At 45.3% G+C, this 21,366-nt stretch overlaps 1 protein-coding gene across 1 annotated transcript in view; it reads left to right on the top strand.

Moving 5' to 3' along the window:
- The window catches only part of ADAMTS9 (ADAM metallopeptidase with thrombospondin type 1 motif 9), a 166,388-nt gene that overhangs the window by 64,974 nt on the left and 80,048 nt on the right, over window positions 1-21,366 (top strand). The window contains exons 17-23 of the mRNA XM_059663055.1: window positions 3,344-3,510; window positions 3,603-3,732; window positions 4,797-4,923; window positions 12,537-12,747; window positions 13,210-13,374; window positions 15,529-15,693; window positions 19,515-19,637. Coding sequence (XP_059519038.1) covers window positions 3,344-3,510; window positions 3,603-3,732; window positions 4,797-4,923; window positions 12,537-12,747; window positions 13,210-13,374; window positions 15,529-15,693; window positions 19,515-19,637 — 1,088 coding nt within the window. The remainder of the gene's footprint in view (window positions 1-3,343; window positions 3,511-3,602; window positions 3,733-4,796; window positions 4,924-12,536; window positions 12,748-13,209; window positions 13,375-15,528; window positions 15,694-19,514; window positions 19,638-21,366) is intronic.

Genomic DNA, 21,366 nt, shown 5'->3' on the forward strand with positions numbered 1-21,366 from the left:
CGTGCATTTTTAAATGGTCACTTTACTAACAGGCCTCCTGCGGCCTAGCAGCAAACAGTTTACATTTTTTAAAAATGTGTCGCTAAAGATATTTGGGTTGTATTTGTACACACGAGGAAGAATGCCTGAATTCGTGTTTGTTTGTTGAGGTCCTTCTTAGAAAAGGCTAGTGGTTAGCAGGCTTTGGAGACAGGCCTCCTTGACAAGAGACCTGCCTTGGGAAGGTACTTGCTGACATTTAAGAAACGCTTTCCTCATCTATATTAGGCATCGATAGCGGCCTGACAGGGAGACGATGCATGTAAAGGCATTCTGATCTGCCAGGAACGGAAGCCGGTGTGTCCTGTCATATCTAACATTCTTAACAATCCTATGAGAAACCCATTATCCAGAGGAAGAAACTGAGGCTCAGAGAGGTTAAGTAACTCACCCAAGATCACACAAACAGAAGGGGAGAATTGTATTGCTTTTTGGTCTGACTTCAGACCCTACACATCATTGTATTGCCTCCCTGTAGAAAAACGTATGGCTGACGTATGACCTGGGGATACACATGTCTGGAAATTGAGATTTATCGGTGGGAGTGAATGGTGGGGCTGGAAAAATAGGTCATGATAAGATTTGTGAAGGTACAGAAAGTCATCCTAGGGAATGTGAACTGAATTCTGTAGGCAGTAGGGATTGCCAGTAGGGATTGTTGAGCTAAGAAGAAGCAGCCATAGTTTTGGAGGTTTGTTGTTGTTGTTTTTTTAATCTTTTTTAAAGCTTTTTCCCTGTCTCCACGTTCTTCCCCACCATTTCAAATGAAGGCATCGTATGCTCCCCTCAGGGCCCAGTTGGGGCTCCCAGGATGGGAATTCCGGTAGAGAAGTGCTGGATTAGGGACCGAATTCCATGCAGTTAATTCCTGACCCCGCAGAGTCTTTGCATCGGGACAGTGTCCAGCTGAGGGAGCTCTGGGAGGTTCCCTGTGCGAGAAGCAAGAGCGTGCTGCTCCTGCGCTGCAAGAAGTTCTCAGCGCTCCCCTCGGCCCGCGTTCATCTCCTCCACATGGGGCACCCTGCCTTCTCTCCTTACCCTCTCACCCTCCTACACGCACGCTGCTGCTGCCCGCGTGGGAAAGTGCGCTACCTGCCTCAGTGAAAGACGGGCAAGGACCTGACAAACACTTGGCCCCTCCTCATCTCACAACCAAGACAGATTGTCATGAGCATGTTGTGGAGACAGGAAGCTGCAGGGACCCTGTCCTGTGTAGGTTATTGGGCAGCTAGTACCAACCCATGGACATGGGTGCTGGGGCAAAACCTATTTGCTATCTATGCATTAAATGTCCATGTTCCTTTTATTCACCTACACTCATGGCCTGGGTATTTCAAGGGCTCCCTTCCTGCTGAGATTTGCTAGTCAGGCACAATTTACAAACGGTGAGGGGCCTTTTCTCTAGGGTTTTCTGCCGAGCCCACATGTTTGATAGCCCTGATTTGTTGAGTGCCTGTTTCACGTCCAGCCCATTCCTCCAGAGGATTCATTATCCAGGAAGCAAGGCCACTGGGAAAACCGACTGGTACCTCAACCCAAAACTTTAACAATAAGTACGAGGGGGAAAGAGGTGATTAGGATTTTATCCTGAGAAATTAGTCAAAAAGTATGAGAATACATTTATTTTTTCTTATGTTTATGTTCAACAAGATTACATTTTAATTTTTATCATGCCCAGTTTTGTAGATGGAGACTAACACGGTTGGTAAATATTTCTGCCAAAGTTTCCCACTCAAGTCATGATGTCAGGGTGGTGCATTCTTTCCTTGCCATCTGAATTCAGCAGTCATCTCTGAGAGGGAGTCCCTTCTTAAGAACTTTCTGGGGCTTTATTCGCTCTCTCCTGATACTTGATACATAAATTATTCCTCGGAAAGCAGCCGCCATCTCATCTTCCTTGTCCATTTTCGGTCCGTTGTGTAACTTACTCATGGGTCTGACTGACTGTCATGTTCTGCGTTGGCTAATGTTTCGGCACTTGACTCAGGCAGTTCTCCAACATTATTTTTCCAGCTTCACTGATGTTTCCTCTTTTATAAGATCTTCAGTAGATTCATTCATTCTGCCAAAGAAAGTATGTATTAAGCACCTACCAAGTGCTCTCTGGAAGCTGGCATATATGTAATAGCCAACAAGACAGTCCCCAGGTCCTAGTCCTCGGGGGGCCTACATTCTCGTTTAGGGAGGAAAGCATAAACAGTGCTGTGGCGAGAAATGCAGGTGGGAAACGGTGTAGAAAATGGAGATCTGTGCTGGTGGTGGGAGGGATGGCCATTCCCAAACTAGTGGTTCTGTTGAACAGCTTTTACTGTTTGAAGAATGATCTCAAAACGTGTGGCTTCACAGAACAGATACAGACGGTCTCCAGATTTTGTGTGTCAGGAATTCCGGGGCAGCATGGCTGCGTGTTTCTGGCGTGAGGTGTCTGTGCATCTGAAAGCTTGACTGGGGCCGGCAGATCCACTTCCCAGGTGCCTCCCTTGGACCCGCTGGAAGAGGCCTCAGTCCTCATTGCTGTTTGCAAGAAGGCCCTCGAGGGGGCTGGTTAGGCTTCCTTACAATATGGCAGCTGGTTTTTCTTCCTGAAACCAGAGATGCAAGGAAGAGCAGGGCAGAGCCACATGCCTTTGACCTGGCCTTGGAAGTCACACTGTCATTTCTGCAGTGTCCTCGTGACTGCATGTCAGTGCTATTCCATGGGGGAGGGGATGACCCACGAGGTGAGTCCCAGGAGGCAGAGGTCACTGGGCCCAATTGGAGGCTGGCCACTGCTGTGGGCCTCATGGAAAAGGTGGCATTTGAGCACACAGATTGGCCATGGATTTTCAGGTCTCCACATCTGTCACACAAAGAAGACTGACCAAGACTTCCTGAGCCCAAGTAAAGCCAATGTGAAGAAGGGAGGGATATTTGCGTGGGGATCTGTTTTGTTAATGTTCAATTCATTGTACCTGTTTTTACATCATGACACTCTTGTTTCCATCTCTAACCCTGTCGTGGTGGGGCTTGTATAACAAATCTTAGGCTAGTCAGGATGCTTAGATTTCTCTTACCCTTGAGAGGCACCTTGAAGCGTAGGTGTTGTTTTCTCTGTCTTAGAGATAAAGAAATGGAGACTGAGGTGAGGACGTGATTTCCCAAGGCCCCAGAGCCAGCAAGTGGCAGAGCTAGGATTGGAGTCCATGCCTGTTTGCCTGAGAAGTCCATGTCCTTTACACTCTGACTCCTTATCCAAGTGTCATGTCATTGTTCATCAGGGAGCCGTTGGCGGCCAATCAGTGGGATTCTGTTTTCTTACCTCCAGCGCTATCGAACACCGATGGTGAGTACTTCATAAATGGGAACTTCGTTATCACAATGGCCAAGAAGGAGATCCGCATTGGGAAGGCTCTGATCGAGTACAGTGGCTCCTTAACCGTCATAGAGAAACTCAACTGCTCAGGCCGCATTGAACAAGAACTCCTGATTCAGGTAAACATGTGGCCACGAGCCCACAGCCCTTTGCTTCCACTCGGGCCAACCCGGCATGCAAACACCATGTCCATTCTGTCTGCACATCCCAGGTGCTGGCGGTGGGGCAATTGTTCAGCCCCAAGGTGTACTACTCTTTCAATGTCCCCATCGAAGACAGGCCCTCGCAGTTCTACTGGAACAGTCACGGGCCCTGGCAGCCCTGCAGCAAGCCTTGCCAAGGTATCAGCTTTCCAGTTGCGTTTGGGGGATGTGAGGTAACCTTTTAGTGTGTTCACTTTTCCAGTTTTATCAACATATAATTGATATTACAACATTGTATGTTTAAGGTGTACGATGTAATGATCGGATATATTACAAAAGAATCACCACCATAAATTTATTTTTCACCCATCATCACACATAGCTACAGTTTTATTTCTTGCGATGGGAACTTCTAAGATCTAATCTCTGAGCAACTTTCAGATATACAACACAGTGCTGTTAACTGCGGTCACCATGCTATACATTACATTCCCAGGACTTATCTATCTTCCAATGGGAAGTTTGTAGCTTTGACCACTTTCAACCCATTTTGTCCATCACTACCTCTGACCCACACCTCTGGCAACCACTAATCTCATCTCTGTTTCTCTGAGCTTGGTTTTCTTTTTAGATTCCACAGTTCTTCTTTCTATATATATCTGACTTAGTTCACTTTGAGGTGTTTTTGAGTTTGAAAAAAAAAAAAGAATTGCAGTGTTTTTAAATATTTTTAAGAAACAGGCAAATACATGCTATTTATACAACTTTCTATCTACCTGCATTCTCTGCTGTGCATTCTCTGAGTCTGTCTCACACTTGGCTGCATGGTAAGCTTTCTGAGGGCTGAGGGCTCTGTTAGCTTTCCTCGTCTAAGAGTTTCACACACACTGGGAAGCCAAACCAATAGGCTCTGTCACTTTCCAGAAACATCAATTTAGTAGTTGTATAACATATGATTTATTGTGTTTCCTTTTGTCTGAATTAGGTGTTGGCAAACCACAGACAGGGGGCCAATTTCAGCCTACCCTATGTTTTTATAAATAAAGTTTTATTGGAACACAGACACACTGCTTGTTTATATACTGTCTATGAGCAGCTGCTTTTGTCCCATAATGGCTGAGCTGAGTTTCAACAAAGGACATTGGGCCCACAAAACCCAAACTATTTACTATCTAACCTTTTATAGGAAATGTTTGCCAAGCCCTGGTCTGAACAGTTTATGGAATAGGTTACTCTCTCTGACTAATTTTCCCCCTGCTTAGGAGAGCGGAAACGAAAACCCGTTTGCACCAGGGAGTTCAATCAGCTCATAGTTTCTGATCAAAGGTGTGATCGGCTGCCCCAGCCAAGCCCCATCACTGAGCCCTGTGGCACAGACTGTGACCTGAGGTAAGGCCCGTATTTCGTCATGGTCTTTACTCCCGAGCTGTGGGGGTCTGGCCGGAGGTCTCTGGGTGAGCAGCAGGAGCAGGGGATGTTGGTCTTTCGTCCCCATCCTTGTGTTTCTGTGAAATGGGGATTATCCAACACACACACCTGCACAAGGCTTATTCCTCTTTTTTAAGAATTAAAAATAGCTAGTAAACTATGGCACTTGCCAAAAGCAGTTTTCATTTGACCCTCACAATTCACTGTGTAGGTATGGTATCACTATGATTGCATCACATCTTATGCAAAAGTTTAGTTTGAAACTCAACAGAAAAGGGGGAAACGTTATCCATTGAAATACCTGGAAGAGTCTGTAATCACTCAGAGTGTATACACCCCAGGGGAGCTCTTATGCACATGAAAGTTGCAATGTGCTAAGGCAAGGTGGACTCATAGAAGGAGTTGGAAGGAAATCTGTATGTAGCTGTCTAAGGATCCAAACAATTCTGCATTTAAGTCTGAAATCTAAGGCAATGCCCTAACCGGTTTGGCTCAGTGGACAGAGCGTCGGCCTGTGGACTGAAGGGTCCCAGGTTCGATCTGGTCAAGGGCATGTACCTTGGTTCGGGCACATCCCCAGTAGGGGGCGTGCAAAAGGCAGCTGATAGATGTTTCTCTCTCATCGATGTTTCTAACTTTCTATCCCTCTCCCTTCCTCCCTGTAAAAAATCAATAAAATATATTGGGAAAAAAAAAAAAGAAATCTAAGGCAAGAAATGGTGGGTGGGTGGAGAATGCTATAGTTTTCCAATTTTCCTATAAGCTTGATTATAACACGTTTGAATATTAAGTAGCCTGGAGGTTGCATTGTATAGTCTACATATTAGTTAAGTGCAGATAAGATGAGTTGGTGCTTTAGTCTCCTTTGACAGAAAAGAATCTACAGTAATAAAAGACAAACATGCAAATTGACTGTACCTTCTCTATGCCTTAAGCCATGCCCACCAACCAATCAGAGCGACTATATGCAAATTAACCCAACCATGATGGCGGCTGGCAGCCACAGAGCTGGAGCAAGCAGGAGGCTTGGTTGCCCCAATGATGGAGGAAGCCAAGCTTCCTGCTTGCTGTGTTGGGCTCTGAGCTCCACTCAAAGCAACAAAGTTTCAATTATAGAAGGTTAATAAACCCCAGATACCTGCTTTCAGCCGGCCGTGGCCACAGAGCTGGAGCGAGCAGGAGGCTTCCCTCCCACCTGCCCTGGCCGGCTCTGAACTCCTCTCAGGGCTACAAAGTTTCAATTATAGAAGGTAAATAAATCCCAGAAGAAAAAAAAGGAGAGGCTAGGAGCTTCCATTGCCAGGGGGCTTCGCCAGCCTGAAAATGGCCCTCAGCCCCTCACCCAGACTGGCCAGGCATGGCCCCCCCACCCTAAAAGGGGTGTGGCCAGCCTGAAAACAGCCATCAGCCCCTCACCCAGGCTAACCAAACCTCCATGGGGTGAGGGTCCCCAATGGGGGGGCTTGACCAGCCTGCAAACAGCCATCAATCCCTCACCCAGACTGGCCAGGCACCCCAGTGGGGACCCCCACCCTTAAGGGGTGTGACCAGCCTGCAAACAGCCATCAGCCCCTCACCCAGGCTGGCCAGGCACCCCAGTGGGACCCCTACCCTGATCCGGGACACCCTTCAGGGCAAACCAACCAGCCCCCACCCATGCACCAGACCTCTATCCTATATAATAAAAGGGTAATATGCAAACTGACCCTAACAGCAGAATGACTGGGAATGACTGGTCACTGTGACACACACTGACAACCAGTGGGCAGACGCTCAATGCAGGAGCTGCCCCCTGGTGGTCAATGCACTCCCACAGGGAGAGCTCTGCTCAGCCACAAGCCAGGCTGACATGTGCCAGTACAGCGGTGGTGGTGGGAGCCTCTCCCGCCTCCTCAGCAGCGCTAAGGATGTCCGACTGCAGCTTAGGCCTGCTCCCCACTGGCAAGTGGACATCACCCGAGAGCTGCCAGGCTGCCAGAGGGATGTCTGACTGCCAGCTTGGGCCCAATCCCCTAGGGAGTGGGCCTAAGCCAGCAGGTGGATGTCCTCCAAGGGGTCCCAGACTGCAAGAGGGCATAGGCCGAGCTGAGGGACCCCCCAACTGCACAAATTTTTGTGCACCAGGCCTCTAGTTATTAATATAAAATAGTATGGGAACTTGTAAAGGCCTCACCACTCATAAGAAGCAAAATGGACACTTCAGCACTTTGCAGGTTCCACATCACCATACCAAATCCTGTTAAGTGGTGTTGGCAGGCCTGTTGGCTAGAGGGAAAATAATAATGCATTCTCGAGGTTACGAGAGATGAGCAGTGCTGCGATCAATTAGTCATGTCTGACATAGGAATAGGAGGAGCAACATGGCACGCATGCCACATCTTTGTGAGTCCTGGTCTGAAGTCTCTGATTTCAGAGCCCTGGCTCTCTCCCCACTGCCCTTCCTCTCCACCCATGCCACGGACCTGCTTGCTGGTGGATTTGTCAAAAAGCGTTGATAGAGGTCATTGTAGAAAGAAAAACCCAAGGCCTTAAAAGGCAGACATTTATATGGGCAGCATTAATTCTTATTATAGGCCATCTCCATACAAACCCATTGCTTCAGCCAATTGAGTTAAACTAAAGTTCAAGGTCTTTTCAAAAAAATAATTATCTAGTTAATGCTGAACTGAATTAATCACTGAAGTTTAGGGAGGAAACATTGAATTGGTGGAGAGATTCCTTGAAGCACAACTTCAATAAATTGGGAAAGGTGACATTTTACAATTAACCTTATATCAATTATAACTAATAAGGTTGTAACAATAATAGTAATTATATTGTTCAGAGTGGTAACTACTCTGCAAGTAATAATAAAGTCAACCATTTACTGTGGATTATTTTTAAGTAATATATGATCCTATTAACAGTCTTTTGTTAATCACATATATAATCACATATATATAAAATAGTATCCTATTAATTAGTTAATATATTAATGTCCTATTTATCTTATTAATAATCTAATAAGCAACACAGTACCTAAGGATTATTATTATTACTCTAAATTAACAAATAAGGAACACAGGGTGAGAGAAGTTAAGCAAACTGCCCCAGGTCACACAACTAGTTAGTGAAGGGGCAGGATTTAAATATGCTTTGTCTGACCCTTGAGCCTTACTCTTTGGAGAGAGCTGTTTTCATTTTGATTTCAGGCAGTGAGTGATATTCCTTGATCTCATTTTGTGTAGCTTTTCTTCCTTTGTGAAAAGAAACACCTCCCAGGAGATTCCTGCCCCACCCTTGTTCTCTCTCTTACTTGGACCCCTTCGCTGTCATTTGTGCACTGGCTGGGTCAGACCAGGAGACTGTGATGATGGGGGGTGTTGAGTGACAGGTGCAGCTATTGTGGGACTCCTGCTGCAGCACTAAGCATGCTCCTCTCATTGCATTGTGGGGAAGACAAGTTTGTGCAAAGCATCTCTAGTACTAGGACATGACCTTACCAGTAAAAAAAAAAAAAAAAATTCTTTAAGAACCTGCTTAAGTGTACCCGAGGAGCAACAATTTGAGGTGGAGCTGTTGTTTGAACTGTTACTTCAAGGAACTAAAAATGCTCACTTCAAACAAATTCCAGTCAGCTACCATGGAGTTGGTAGGGATGCCAGCTAAGCTGATGGTCTCCCAGAGTCTCTCCTGCACTGGAAGCTCTCAGATATAAAATCACAATGAAAGCAAATTTTAGAAAGCAAATACATTGAGAAGGCACCTGGAATCCGTGAGACTTAGGAAGAATTATATGGCAGATCTCAGCTGGATGTCTCCTCAAATTGTGTTGTGGTTTATGCGGAGGTACATGATGCTTGAATTGGCTGGAGAGTACAACACCGAGAGCAGTAGTAGTAATTAATAGCCACTTTTCTTGAGTGGGTGTCATGTGTGTTCAATGTTACACATGCCTGGCCTTCCCATCTTCCCAGTAGCCCCGCGAAAAGAATCCCGTTTACCCCATTTCACAGATAAGGAAGCTGAAGCTTGGGGTTAAGTGACCTACGTAGGGTCTATAGCTAAAAAGTGTTAGAGCTCGAGTTCACACCTAAGTCTTTCTGATTTCATAAATCATCCTCTCACTTTTATTAAAAACTGGAGGCCCGGTGCACAAATTCATGCACAGGTGGGGTCCTTCGGCCTGGCTGGTGATTGGGGCCGATCGGGGCCCTCTCGCTCAGTCCCAATCAGGGCTGATCGAGGCCGGCTGGGGGTAGGGACCACAGGAGGTTGGCTGTCTGTGGAAGGTGGCTGTGGGAGTGCACTGACCACCAGGGAGCAGCTCCTGCATTGAGCGTCTGCTCCCTGGTGGTCAGTCTGTGTCACAGCGACTGGTCGTTTGGTCAACCAGTCATAATGGTCGCTTAGGCTTTTATATATATAGATAATTTCACATGACCAAGGTGAAACCAGCGTTTAAAACTTTTTATTTCATCATATAATAGGTATGTCAAAGTTGCTATTCTAAATTTCCTATTCAGAGAAAGTTATCTTTTTTATACTTAGCTTAAAAAAAGAAATACTTCAACTCTAATGAGACCAAAGGAGTACAGCAGCTCAGGGCACAGACTTGGATGAGAGTAGCACCTGTGGCTGATAAAAGAAAAGGCGAAGGAGTGGTAGCCATGTCTTCTAGTGGAAACGTCTGGTAGAAGTTGTTCACTGAAAAACGGGCACAAACCGAGCCCAAAGGAGGTGTTTTCTCTTTCCTCTGTCAACCTGACAGTTTCTATAATTGTGATTTATACTGAGTATTGCCAAGTGGCCATGTGCAAAGCTAAAAGACTGAGGAGAGAATTGTTACTGATGGTCAAACTCTAAAATAGTTTTGCCCAAAGCATGTTTGTGGAACTCTACTTCCATGAGATGATCCCTGGCCGGCCAGGATGTTTGACTGTCTCCTCCCCTGTGTGGACATCCGTAGTGCTGATGAGCATTCCGAAGGCTCTGAGATGTAGAACTCTGCTTAAATCGTAGCTCCCAAAGTAATGCCGCACCCACCCATAGAGACAGCACATTTTTTTCCGTTTCTACTTAATAACAGACACGGCTTTTCTGAAATAGAGGAACAAAATACAATTGTTACATGAAATGAACCGAATGAATTCAGAACACTAGTTGAGACAACCTTCGAGGGAGAGACTGTGAAGCAAAGGATCACATTTTGAGACCTTTCCCAGGGCAGTGTATGACCTTTGACACTCTTCCAGGTTCTCTGCTCGGATTCCGGGCATTGTGTGACTATCAGGGAGTCTCCACAGTGTTTTTCCAGCCTGCGCTGTTGGGGCGGGAGTCCTGCCTCCCTCATCCAGGATGGGAAGTAACCTTTCCACACGGAAACGGTGAGGAAGGCGAAGTGGAGGTAGCCAGGAGCCGAAGGGCAGATGAAAGTTCCAGCTGCCTCTGCTGAATTGGTCCAGGGTTTTGCCTCACTTCCTCAGGGAAGTGAGGGTTCGCCCAGATTAAACTTTGGCAGGATGAGATAAAGCGTTGTTTTACTGTCCCTCATGTAACATGTTCCGATTAGAGCAAAATCCCGTTAGCCCACTTTACATGCCAAATGTAAAAGTAGGTCAACTCTGACCTACTTGTGAGCATTAGTGAGGAATTCCGAGATAAGCTTGTGTCCAGTACTATTTTCTCCCACGTCCTCGCCCTGGACAGGTGTGGATGGAAGAATTCTTAGGGCCTCACCACGCCACTGAATTTCTGAACAATACAGCATTAATAATAAAGAGCAAATCCAAATGAAGATGGTAAAGAAAGCAATGTTTTTTATTATTAGATTTAATCAACACAATATATTTCAAGTTTATTTAGACTATTCTCAATAAATTCAATTTCAGCATTTTTTCTTTAAGCACTGACCATGTTCCTGAGCATTAAAAGAATTTATTATCCCATTCTGAGCACCCGTTGTGTGCCAAGAAAGGCTACAACGATTTGTAGATTCAAATCTAGTTTTTAAAATACATAATTGTGGAGCAGTTAGGAAGAATAACAAGTGTAACACAGAGGAGTTTTAAGGCAGCACAAATACTCTCTAGAGCAGTGGTTCTCAACCTTCCTAATGCCGCAACCCTTTAATACAGTTCCTCATGTTGTGGTGACCCCCAATTTCATTGTTACAAATTGAACATAATTAAAGCATAGTGATTAATCACAAACACAATATGTAATTATATATGTGTTTTCCAATGGTCTTAGGGTGACCCCTGTGAAAGGGTCATTCGACCCCAAAGGAGTTGCGACCCACAGGTTGAGAACCACTGCTCTAGAGTATTATGTTATACTAGAGACCCAGTGCACGAAATTTCATGCACTGGGGTAGGAGGGGAGTCCCGGGGGTGGGGGGAGTCCCTCAGCCCGGCTTGCACCCTTTCATAGTCTGGGAGCCCTCGGGGGATGTCTGACTGATGGCTTAGGCCTGTGCCCTTTGGGGAACGGGCTTAAGCCCCTGTCAAATATCCTAGTACTGCCCCAGAGACGGGAAAGACTCCTGCCACCACCGCTGCGCTCGCCAGACGTGAGCCTGGCTTCTGGCTAAGTGAAGCTCCCACTGTGGGAGCGCACTGACCACCAGGGGGCAGATCCTGTGTTGAGTGTCTGCCCCCTGGTGGTCAGTGTGCAACATAGCATTGTTGTTCCACCGTTTGGTCAATTTGCATAGTACCCTTTTATTACATAGGCTGATGAACACCTGTCATTACACATTTGTCCAGACCCATAGAATGTACAGCACCAAGAGTGAATTCTAATGTAAACTAGGGACTTTGGTGATAAGGATGCATCAACGTAGGTTCATCTATTAAACAAACGTACCACTCTGGTGGGGGAAGCTGATAATAGAGGATATGGCCGGTGGTGGGTGCGGGGTGCGGGGGATGAGAGGCAGGGAGTATATGGGAACTCTCCATGCCTTCCTCTCAACGTTAGCCTGGACCTAAAACTGCTCTAAAAAAATAAAGTCTCATTTTTTAAAAAATTTTATAATTGTGTTGTATAGACTATGGTACTTGTATTCGAGTAACTTAAGGTCTTTACTCACAGGTAGTAATGTACACAGTTTAGCACGCTTAACTCCACAACCACAGTCCAAATGATCAGAATGTTCACTGCGCACCTTCTAGCACAGGCCCACCTGAGGGAGGTTTCCGGGGGGTTCCCAAAGTTGTTCCCTGTGGAAGCAGCCTGCTTAATAAATGAAATGCTTGGTAGCATGAACCTTTTAAATATAAAATTGCTCTTTTGCTCTGTTGACTTCTGGTGTGTTTTTCCCCCCTTTTGGTTGCTTGAATTTTAGATTTTATCAGGAGAGAACCTTTACAAAGACAGAACCTCTAGTTATCAGTCTGTGACTTCCATGTACATTGGCAGCCATGAAAAATACAGGGATATGTTGGTTTAAAATTGGATTTCAATAACTGACTATAGTTTGATGGTGTTTGAGTTAAGGTGGGGAGGGGGGAATGAAGTCAACCCTTCCAGCAGCTGAATGTAGATGAGACATGTACTTAACAGAAGTCTTGGTGTCTTCCCGGTGTGCACAGGTGGCAGGTGGCCAGCAGGAGTGAGTGCAGTGCCCAGTGTGGCCTGGGCTACCGCACGTTAGACATCTACTGTGCCAGATACAGCCGGCTGGACGGGAGGACCGAGAAAATGGATGACAGTTTTTGCAGTAGTCACCCCAAACCAGGCAACCAGGAAAAATGCTCAGGAGAATGTAACACCGGGGGCTGGCACTACTCTGCTTGGACTGAAGTGAGTTGCTTCTCTCTAAAAGACAGTCTTTTCAAGTGCTAAGTCTGATTAATGGATGAGGATGAATCAGCTAATTCATTCCTTAGGGCTGTGTATGGAAAGAGTACCATGATTGATTTATAATGCCTGACCCCATTCGAAATCTGCGAAAAAGAGCATCATGTTTAATCTGTAATGTGTGGCGCGGCCATGGCATATGGAAAACTGGGAATGGTCCACCTACTCAACAAATCACTTTTTTCATACCCCGTGGACCATTTCTAATTTTATTTTTCTATTCTCATTTATAAACCAGTTAAGTAAATTGATAATGTGAACAGAAAGTCCCAAAATGACAACCAGATTGGCTAGCTTGGTTGGTTGGTTGTGTCTTAAGGTCTGGCAGGGACAAGCCATCTCAGCCAGGATCTCGACAGTGCTTGGCAAGAAACTCGTGTGTGTTTTTTTCCATTGTCTTTTCAGTGTTCTGAAAGCTGTGATGGCGGAATCCAGAGGAGAAGGGCTGTTTGTGTCAACACCCGAAATGATGTCCTGGATGACAGCAAATGCACACATCAGGAGAAAGTCACCGTTCAGAGGTGCAATGAGTTTCCTTGTCCACGGTGGAAGTCGGGAGACTGGTCCGAGGTGAGAGGGCAGGGCTGTCATTTTCCCTGGGTCATCTCTGACATTCCAACTCCGAGCCCCTCCCTCCCCCTCCCCCTGGTGGTTCAGGGTTAAACCTGCTGTGCCTTTCCTACACCTTCCATTGAGGAAACGACCCAGTCCTCTACCCACCCCAGGACTGCCATACTGGACGGGAGGGCCCACTGACGGCTTCAGAGGCACTGCCAGGCTACCTGCATCACCTGCCACGGCAGCTTTTGTTAGTGATTTTGACTTTCCAGACCCGTCTCTCCTCTTTGAGCCCCAGCAAGGTCACTGCAAAGCGAATCCAGGCTTTAGGAATTATAAAGCCACATTGGCTTAGGCCTACAGTAAATAATGAGGTGTCCTGCTTCCTTATCTGTAAAGTAGGAGAGTCAGACCCCAGCAAGTGGCCTCTGTCACTTATCCGACCAGGTGCTAGTGGAAACGGGAAAGAGAAAGGCCACCGGGCACTCCGGGTTTATGCCTTTCGGTCCCTGACCTGGGAAGCATAGGGCGGTGCACAGTGGAGCCCCTTTCATGCTGTTGGGCCTGTCAGCGCGCACCACTAGCATAGCCCCTGGGACCTCACCCAGCGGTGACTCCTTCCACCTTCCTCTGGCCAGCAAATGGAAGGAAAACTGAAGTTCCCTTGTTTATGGCCAAGACAGGAATGTGGGGAAGAGATGTTTCCTGTTAGCACCCACTACCTGCACTCCCCCACCTCATCCACACAAGCGCAGGGGAGCTTTCACTTTTAGCATCAAATAGAATGTGAATCTTAAGAGGACACTATTAATGCCCCTTGAATGGCAGGCAAGCAATGGTGCATGTGCTTAACAGTGTCTTATTCCGGACAGTTACCAACAAGCCTTGTGTTTTCGCTGCTAACAAGTTGCCTTCTCTTAAACCCCTGTATTGTTCTTAAAAAGATGAAAGAAGGTACTGGGTTTATTTTTCTTAGATAGCTAGTATGAACTAAAGTAGCATTTCAAATTAAGTAACAAACTTGTGCAAAAATGCTTGATAAAGTGCAAGCCAGGGTTCTCAAACTATATGATATATTCAGGATGATCCAGCATTCCATAGATAAACAGACTGGGAAGCAGACAACAACATGTTAATGATCCTCCCTGGGTAGTGAGATTTGGGGATCACTCTAGATTTCTCTTTTATGTTTTTTGTACTTTTCAAGCTTTTTACAATGAGTATAGACAATAGCAGTAACTATATTTAATACTAGAGGCCTGGTGCATGAAATTTATGCCCGGTTGGGGCGGGTCCCCTCAGCCCAGCCTACACCCTCTCCAATCTGGGACATCCTTCTCGCAATTTGGGACCACTGGCTCCTAACTGCTCACCTGCCTGCCTGCCTGATCGCCCTTAACTGCCCCCCTCCAACAGCCTGATCACCCCTAACCACCTCTGCCTGCCAGCCTGATTACCCCTAACTGCCCCCCCCCGCCGGCCTGGTTGCCCCAACTGCCCCCCCCCACCAGCCTGTTTGCCCCCAACTGCCCATCCCCACCGGCCTGGTCACCCCCAACTGCCCACCCTGCCGGCCTGGTCACCCCACACAGCCTGCTGTTCAGTCATTTGGTCGTCCCTCACTAACACCCTGGCCAGCCTTGTCACCCCATGGTTGTTACTGTTACTGTGACTGTGTCCTGGACAACTTGCATATTCCTCTATTATTAGCATAAATTTACTAGATGAACATGGGGTAAGCACTTTAGTTGGGTTTGTTTTCACTTAGTTTTCACAAATCTTGGCAGTAGGTGCTATTGTCCCCCTGGTACAGATGAGAAAACTGAGGTACAGAGGTCATTTGACCTCTGAATTAAAACCCAGATTGGTCTGACTCAATTCCCCACACTTAACTCCCTCACTAGAAAACTGTGAATGCAGCTCTTCAATACTTCAGAGCATGGTGCTGTGTCAAGTTTCTTCTGGAATCTGTATAAATACAGAGTGAATGAATGAATGAATGAATGAATGAGTGAATGAATGAGTGAATGAGCATCCCTATCTCTCAGGGTGCTGAGAGAGAGGAATTGCTGTGGGAAAGAGCACTCCTGTTCCTGCTGGTCAGGAGTGGCCCGGGACCCCACAGGTGCTGAGAAGTGGGCCTGACTGGCTGTGCTTTCGTTGCAGTGCTCGGTCACCTGCGGGGAAGGGCACAAGCACCTGCAGGTCTGGTGTCAGTTCGGTGAAGATCAATTAGACGACAGAATCTGTGACCCTCAGACCAAGCCAGCCTCCGTGCAGACCTGTCAGCAGCCAGAATGTGCGTCCTGGCAGGCAGGTCCCTGGGGACAGGTATTTCAAAGATAAAGTTCTTAACTGCATTCTTTCCTTTCACCTGGAGAGCGCTTACAGCGGGCATGCCAACGGCAGACCTTGCCGCTGGGTCTGACTGCCCTGGGCCTTTGTGCTCTGGGCCCAGCAGGAGAAACTCTGCACCTATTTTACCCCGCTTCCCGGGTTGCCCTGGCCCTCCTGCAGCTGACTGTCCCCTGTACAGATCCACATGCCTGTCTACTCTCTGGGATTAAAACCAGATTGAGACACGAGCATTGGAACTTGTCACAACAGATCTGGAGTCTGGCTGATGTTATCCTCTCATGTGTCCTGTGTGTCTGTCACAGAAAAAGGGCCCAGCCCCAGCATCTTAGGCAGGAGGGTCTGGAGTGGGATTTGGATGGGACGTTGTGGTTCCCATTGTCGTGTTTCCAAAGCTCACCTCTCATAAGTAAGTCAGACTGTTCAAACAGATTCATCAGGTCAAAGGCTACAGAATCATCTCGCTTTGCAAGAATCTCTTTCGAGTGGGTTTTAACTCTTGACTAGACCTGCTCTTAAAGGAGACAGTGGAAGTCTCCCTGGCACTTGCAGTGGAGAAGCCACTGCTCTTGAGATTAAAGTCCTTCCCAATATGGAAGCAAAAAGCATTCTGGTCCTATTTCAGTAGCTCTCTGGGTTCCCAGGGGAAGCAAAGCAGCTGTCTGCTGTCACTTACGTAATACCTCAAAGAATGACTCTCCTTCCGCGCGGTCCAGCCCCAGCTTCAGCCACTTCATTCCTCCAGCTGACATCTTCATTTCCATGCCTGCGGTTTCTGTCATTAGCATCAACACTCTTCCAAATGCTCCCCATTGCCCAGCGTCCCCAGTCAAAACATGGCTGATCACTCTGCATACACAGGGAGAGTCCACGCCCACCTCTAATCTCGCCTCCTCTTTGTCTCCATCCACATAACTCTTAGGGAGTCCTCAGAGGAAAGGTGCACAGCTCGGGGCCGCTGGTAAGATTGGAAGGTGACATCTGTTAGAACTGCTGGATCTGTTTTTGCCCCTGTCCACACCAGACCAATGCTAGCTAGAGATTTGTTCTTCCTTTGCCTGAACATGCAATTCAGGGCCACAGGATGTTTTTTAAAATATTGTGTAAGAGTCATGCCTGTTCATAAGAAAAATTTTGCTAGATGTTATTTATCAAAAAGAAGAAAACCAAATATACTTCTAACTCGGCACTGCAGAGATTACATTATTAATATGTATATGATTTTCTTAAAACATTTTTATACAAAGTATTTTTATAATATTAAGATTAGACTTGGGCTTTTTTAATTGAAGTAAAATTCATGTACAAAATTAACCACTTCAAAGTGAACAAGTCAGTGTCATTTAGTGCGTTCATGGTGTGCAACCACCACCTGTGTCTACTTCCAGAACGTTCCCATGGCCCCCAGAACACTCACTGAGCAGTTACTCCCGTCTACTCCTCCCTGGAGCCCCTGGAGCCCACAGTCTGCTTTCTGCCTCCATGTATTTACTTATTCTAAGTATTTCATATAAATGGGATCATGCAATATTGGACCTTTTGTGTATGGCTCTTTTACGTAGCATGTTTTTAGGGGTGATCCACATTGTAGCACACCTCTTTACTCTGTTCCTTTTTATGGCTGTGTAATATTCCATTGTATGGATATATCACACTTGTTCATCTAGTCATCCCTCATTGGATATTTGGGTTACCCACGCCTCTTGGATATTGTGAATTGTGCTGCTATAAATGAGTGTTCTTTTTAGTACCTGATTTCAATTCTTTGGGGTATATACCTAAGAGTGGTGTTGATGAGTTATGTGGTCATTCTGGGTTTAACGTTTTAACCACCAGTTTACCACAGAACCTGCATCCTTTTACATTTCTACCAATAATACACAAAGGTTCCAGTTTATCTACATCCTTGCCAACACTTCTTATTTTCCCACTTTTTAATTATGACACCTAAGGTTTTGACTTGTATTTCCCTAAGGACTTGTTGGCCATCTTTTCATGAGCTTGTTGGCCATTTGTATATCTTCTTTGGAAAAATGTCTATTCAAGTCCTTATCCTATTATTAAAATTTTGTAATTGTGGTAAAATACCGATAACATAAAATTTACCATCCTTACCATTTTTAAGTGTATAGTTCAATAGTCTTGAGTATATTTATATCACTGTGCAATCAATATCCAGAACTTTTCATCTTGCAAAATGAAAACCCTACCCATTGCCCTGGCCAGGTGGCTCAGTTGGTTGGAGCATCAGCTTATACACCAAAAGGTTGTAGGGCTCAACCCCCAGTTGGGGCGCATACATATGGGTGGCAACCAATCAATATTTCTTTCTCACATCAATGTTTCTCTTTCTCTCTCTCTCTCTCCCTCTCTTAAATCAATGAAAATAAAATCCTCAGGTGAGAATTAAATTTAAAAAAACCTCTACCCATTAAATAACTGCCCATTTGCCCTCCACCCAGCCCCTGGCAACCACTAGTCTGCATTCTCTATGTGTCCAAGCCAGCTCAGCCAAGGGTTCGCAAGCCTGAGGGAGGGTGGCGAAGGATGAAGAAAAGACAGACCAAGAGAGTAAGCTGGGTCTAGGTCAGTGATGGCGAACCTATGACACGTATGTCAGAGGTGACACGTGAACTCATTTTTTTGGTTGATTTTTCTTTGTTAAATGGCATTTAAATATATCAAATAAATATCAAAAATATAAGTCTTTGTTTTACTATGGTTGCAAATATCAAAAAATTTCTATATGTGACACGGCACCAGAGTTAAGTTAGGGCTTTTCAAAATGCTGACACGCCGAGCTCCAAAGGTTCGCCATCACTGGTCTAGGTGGATCTTCCTGTGCCTGGCTGAGGCCTCAGAGAGAGATCCAGAGGCAAGCTGAGCCTTTATTTTATAGCCAGAGGTAAACAAGGTAGTGGTCACCATAGTTACAATGTTCCTGTGAGTTTCACTTGTTTTGGCAGCACTTGCTGCATCTCCCTCAGCCCATTAGCTACCCAGATAAGATTTAGGGAGCGTCATAAGGTCAAGCCTAATCATGCTAAGAGGGCGCTGCCCCCTAAGCTGGGACTTGTTTGTTGTGGCTTTGCCAACAGGTCAGTCCGAGGCTTAACCCTATAGCCACACCCTACATCTATGCATTTGACTTTTCTGGATGCCTCTGGAAGTAGAATCATTATCTGTCCTATTGGGACTGGATTATTTCATAGGCATAATATCATTTTCTTCCTAAAAGTTTTAAGGCTGAATAATAATCCATTGTGTGTATGTAGCATACTTTGCTTATGCATTCGTCTGTTGAAGGACACTTGGGTTGCTTTCATTTTTTGGCTATTGTGACTAATGCTGCTATAAACATGTGAGTATGTTAATCTCTCTTTGAGACTCTGTTTTCAATTCTTTTGGATATATACCTAAAAGAGGAATTTCTGGGTTGTATGGAAATTCTATATTAAATTCTTTGAGGACCTACCATACTATTTTTCATGGTTCTGGTAACTATAGTGTGAAAGGTGTAAAAATTATTGAAATGTATTCTCCTCCTTCCATGGATTCACAGTTAAGGAACTGAACTCCTACAGATATCATTTCAATGGAGATAGAAATAATTTCAAGCGTTGTAGTGATAATTTGTACAAAGCAGGATTGCCTACTTTTACCTAATTTCTTTGGGTGCCTACCCTCTGGCCACAGTGATGGAAGTATTTTTTCTCTTGTAGAATGTTATGTGGAAAGTAAGGGAAAGAGAAATGTTGCTGAATCGTATATACTTGTGTTTTGTTTCTTTCCCCCAGTGCAGTGTCACTTGTGGACGGGGATACCAGCAAAGAGTGGTGCAATGCATCGTTGGGACCTATGGCGTGTCCGTGGTGGAGGTCAATGTCTGCAGCGCAGCAGCTAGACCAGCTGAGGTCCAGGTGAGTCTCCTTCGTTCAATCCCTTATTGGCTTTGGGCACTGAGATGTCAAAATTTCCTAGAGGTTCTTTTCATAGGCAAATATGTAGGTAGAGAAAACCGTTGATTAAATTGTTCTGGATTTACTTATTTGTTACATTTTTAATCTAGTATTTTGATGTAGCAGTTTTGTTCTTCTCTGGTCATTTGAAATGTATGTAGGTTTGATTCTGATTCTAATTGGATGGCAGATGTTGATTGTTGGGTGTTTTTTTCTTCGTTGTTTTAATGATTTCAATGTAAGGTTCAGCAAATAGTGTCGTATGTTCAGGCAGCAGGTCCCGGAGCTGGCTTGTTCCTGCATCTCACCATCGACTGTGCTCTTGGGGTTCTTACCTGTGCGCGTGTCAGTGTGCTGGAGATACTGTATAACAGTGGCTACTGCATATCCTGCCCAACTTGACATCAAGTTGGTGGCTTGGACTAGCCATGGTGAGAGTATTTACAGCACAGAAGTCAGCAAATATTACATATTCCAGGGTTTTATTCACTGTTTGTTTATTTAGATGTAAGAAGGTAATGGAGAAAATAGCAATCATGCAAATAAAACTTAAACAAGTCTAATGTCTGTAGCTGTTACATTATGAATAGCACAAAAATTAAAGAAATATTTTTCCGGTATTTGAAAATCACTATCTGGTTTCACAAAGAAATCGTTCATGTCATTGGTGAATGAGCCACGTTTGTACATACATCTTTATTGTTTCACTTTCACCTTATGCTTAAAAGTAAACAAAACATCAACTAACATTTATGTCAGAACTACACTTGTCTGGCAATTACAACCATAGTTTGGGAACAGATTGCAGAGTTTAGCAAAAATCATCAAAGCTATTCTGTGAGAATCAATTGACTGTATGGAATTCTAAATGAAGAATTCTATACTTTATTGTAATTTGTAAATTGTATGCTGTGTATCCTTTATATCAGTAAAATTTATAAGAAGCATATATGTGCATGTGTAAACATATATCTCTCTACACAAAAACATGCACATGTTTTCCTTGAGAGCTTGTTGGCGATCACTCCCCAGCACACCACTCTGTGTGGGCCTTGATTTGGGCATCCTTTTTTGTGAAGAGGAGACTTGGGCTTGCACATCAGCTTTGCTAATTGCCGAAGACCAGATCTGAACACAGACTATGCCCAGAACTGGTGCTCCCAGGCTCCATCCGGCAGGGCACGGGCCCTGTGCTGACACCCTTAGTCTATGCATGTCGCCATGGTTGTCTGTGGATGAGGCGTGTCAGAAAAATAAAGGAATATGGCAGTGCCGTCCACGCTGTCACTGCTGATCAATTAACCAAACATAACTTATGAGTTGTGTCGTCTTTATTTTATTTTTTCTTTTATTGATTTTTTACAGAGAGGAAGGGAGAGGGATAGAGAGTTAGAAACATCGATGGGAGAGAAACATCGATCAGCCACCTCCTGCACATCTCCCACTGGGGATGTGCCCGCAACCCAGGTACATGCCCTTGACCGGAATCAAACCTGGGACCCCTCAGTCCGCAGGCCGACGCTCTGTCCACTGAGGCAAACCGGTTTCGGCTATTTTTATTACTTTACTGAAATATTTCAAATCACCATATTATATAGGCCTGTACTGCTAGGTATTACATCTGAGCAGCCAGGAAGTAAGGACTTAGCAGCTCCCTTAGAAATTCAAAACATACATTTCTCTCTCAACT

Source organism: Myotis daubentonii, chromosome 14 (genome assembly GCF_963259705.1).
Source record: "Myotis daubentonii chromosome 14, mMyoDau2.1, whole genome shotgun sequence".
Lineage (NCBI taxonomy): Eukaryota > Metazoa > Chordata > Mammalia > Chiroptera > Vespertilionidae > Myotis > Myotis daubentonii.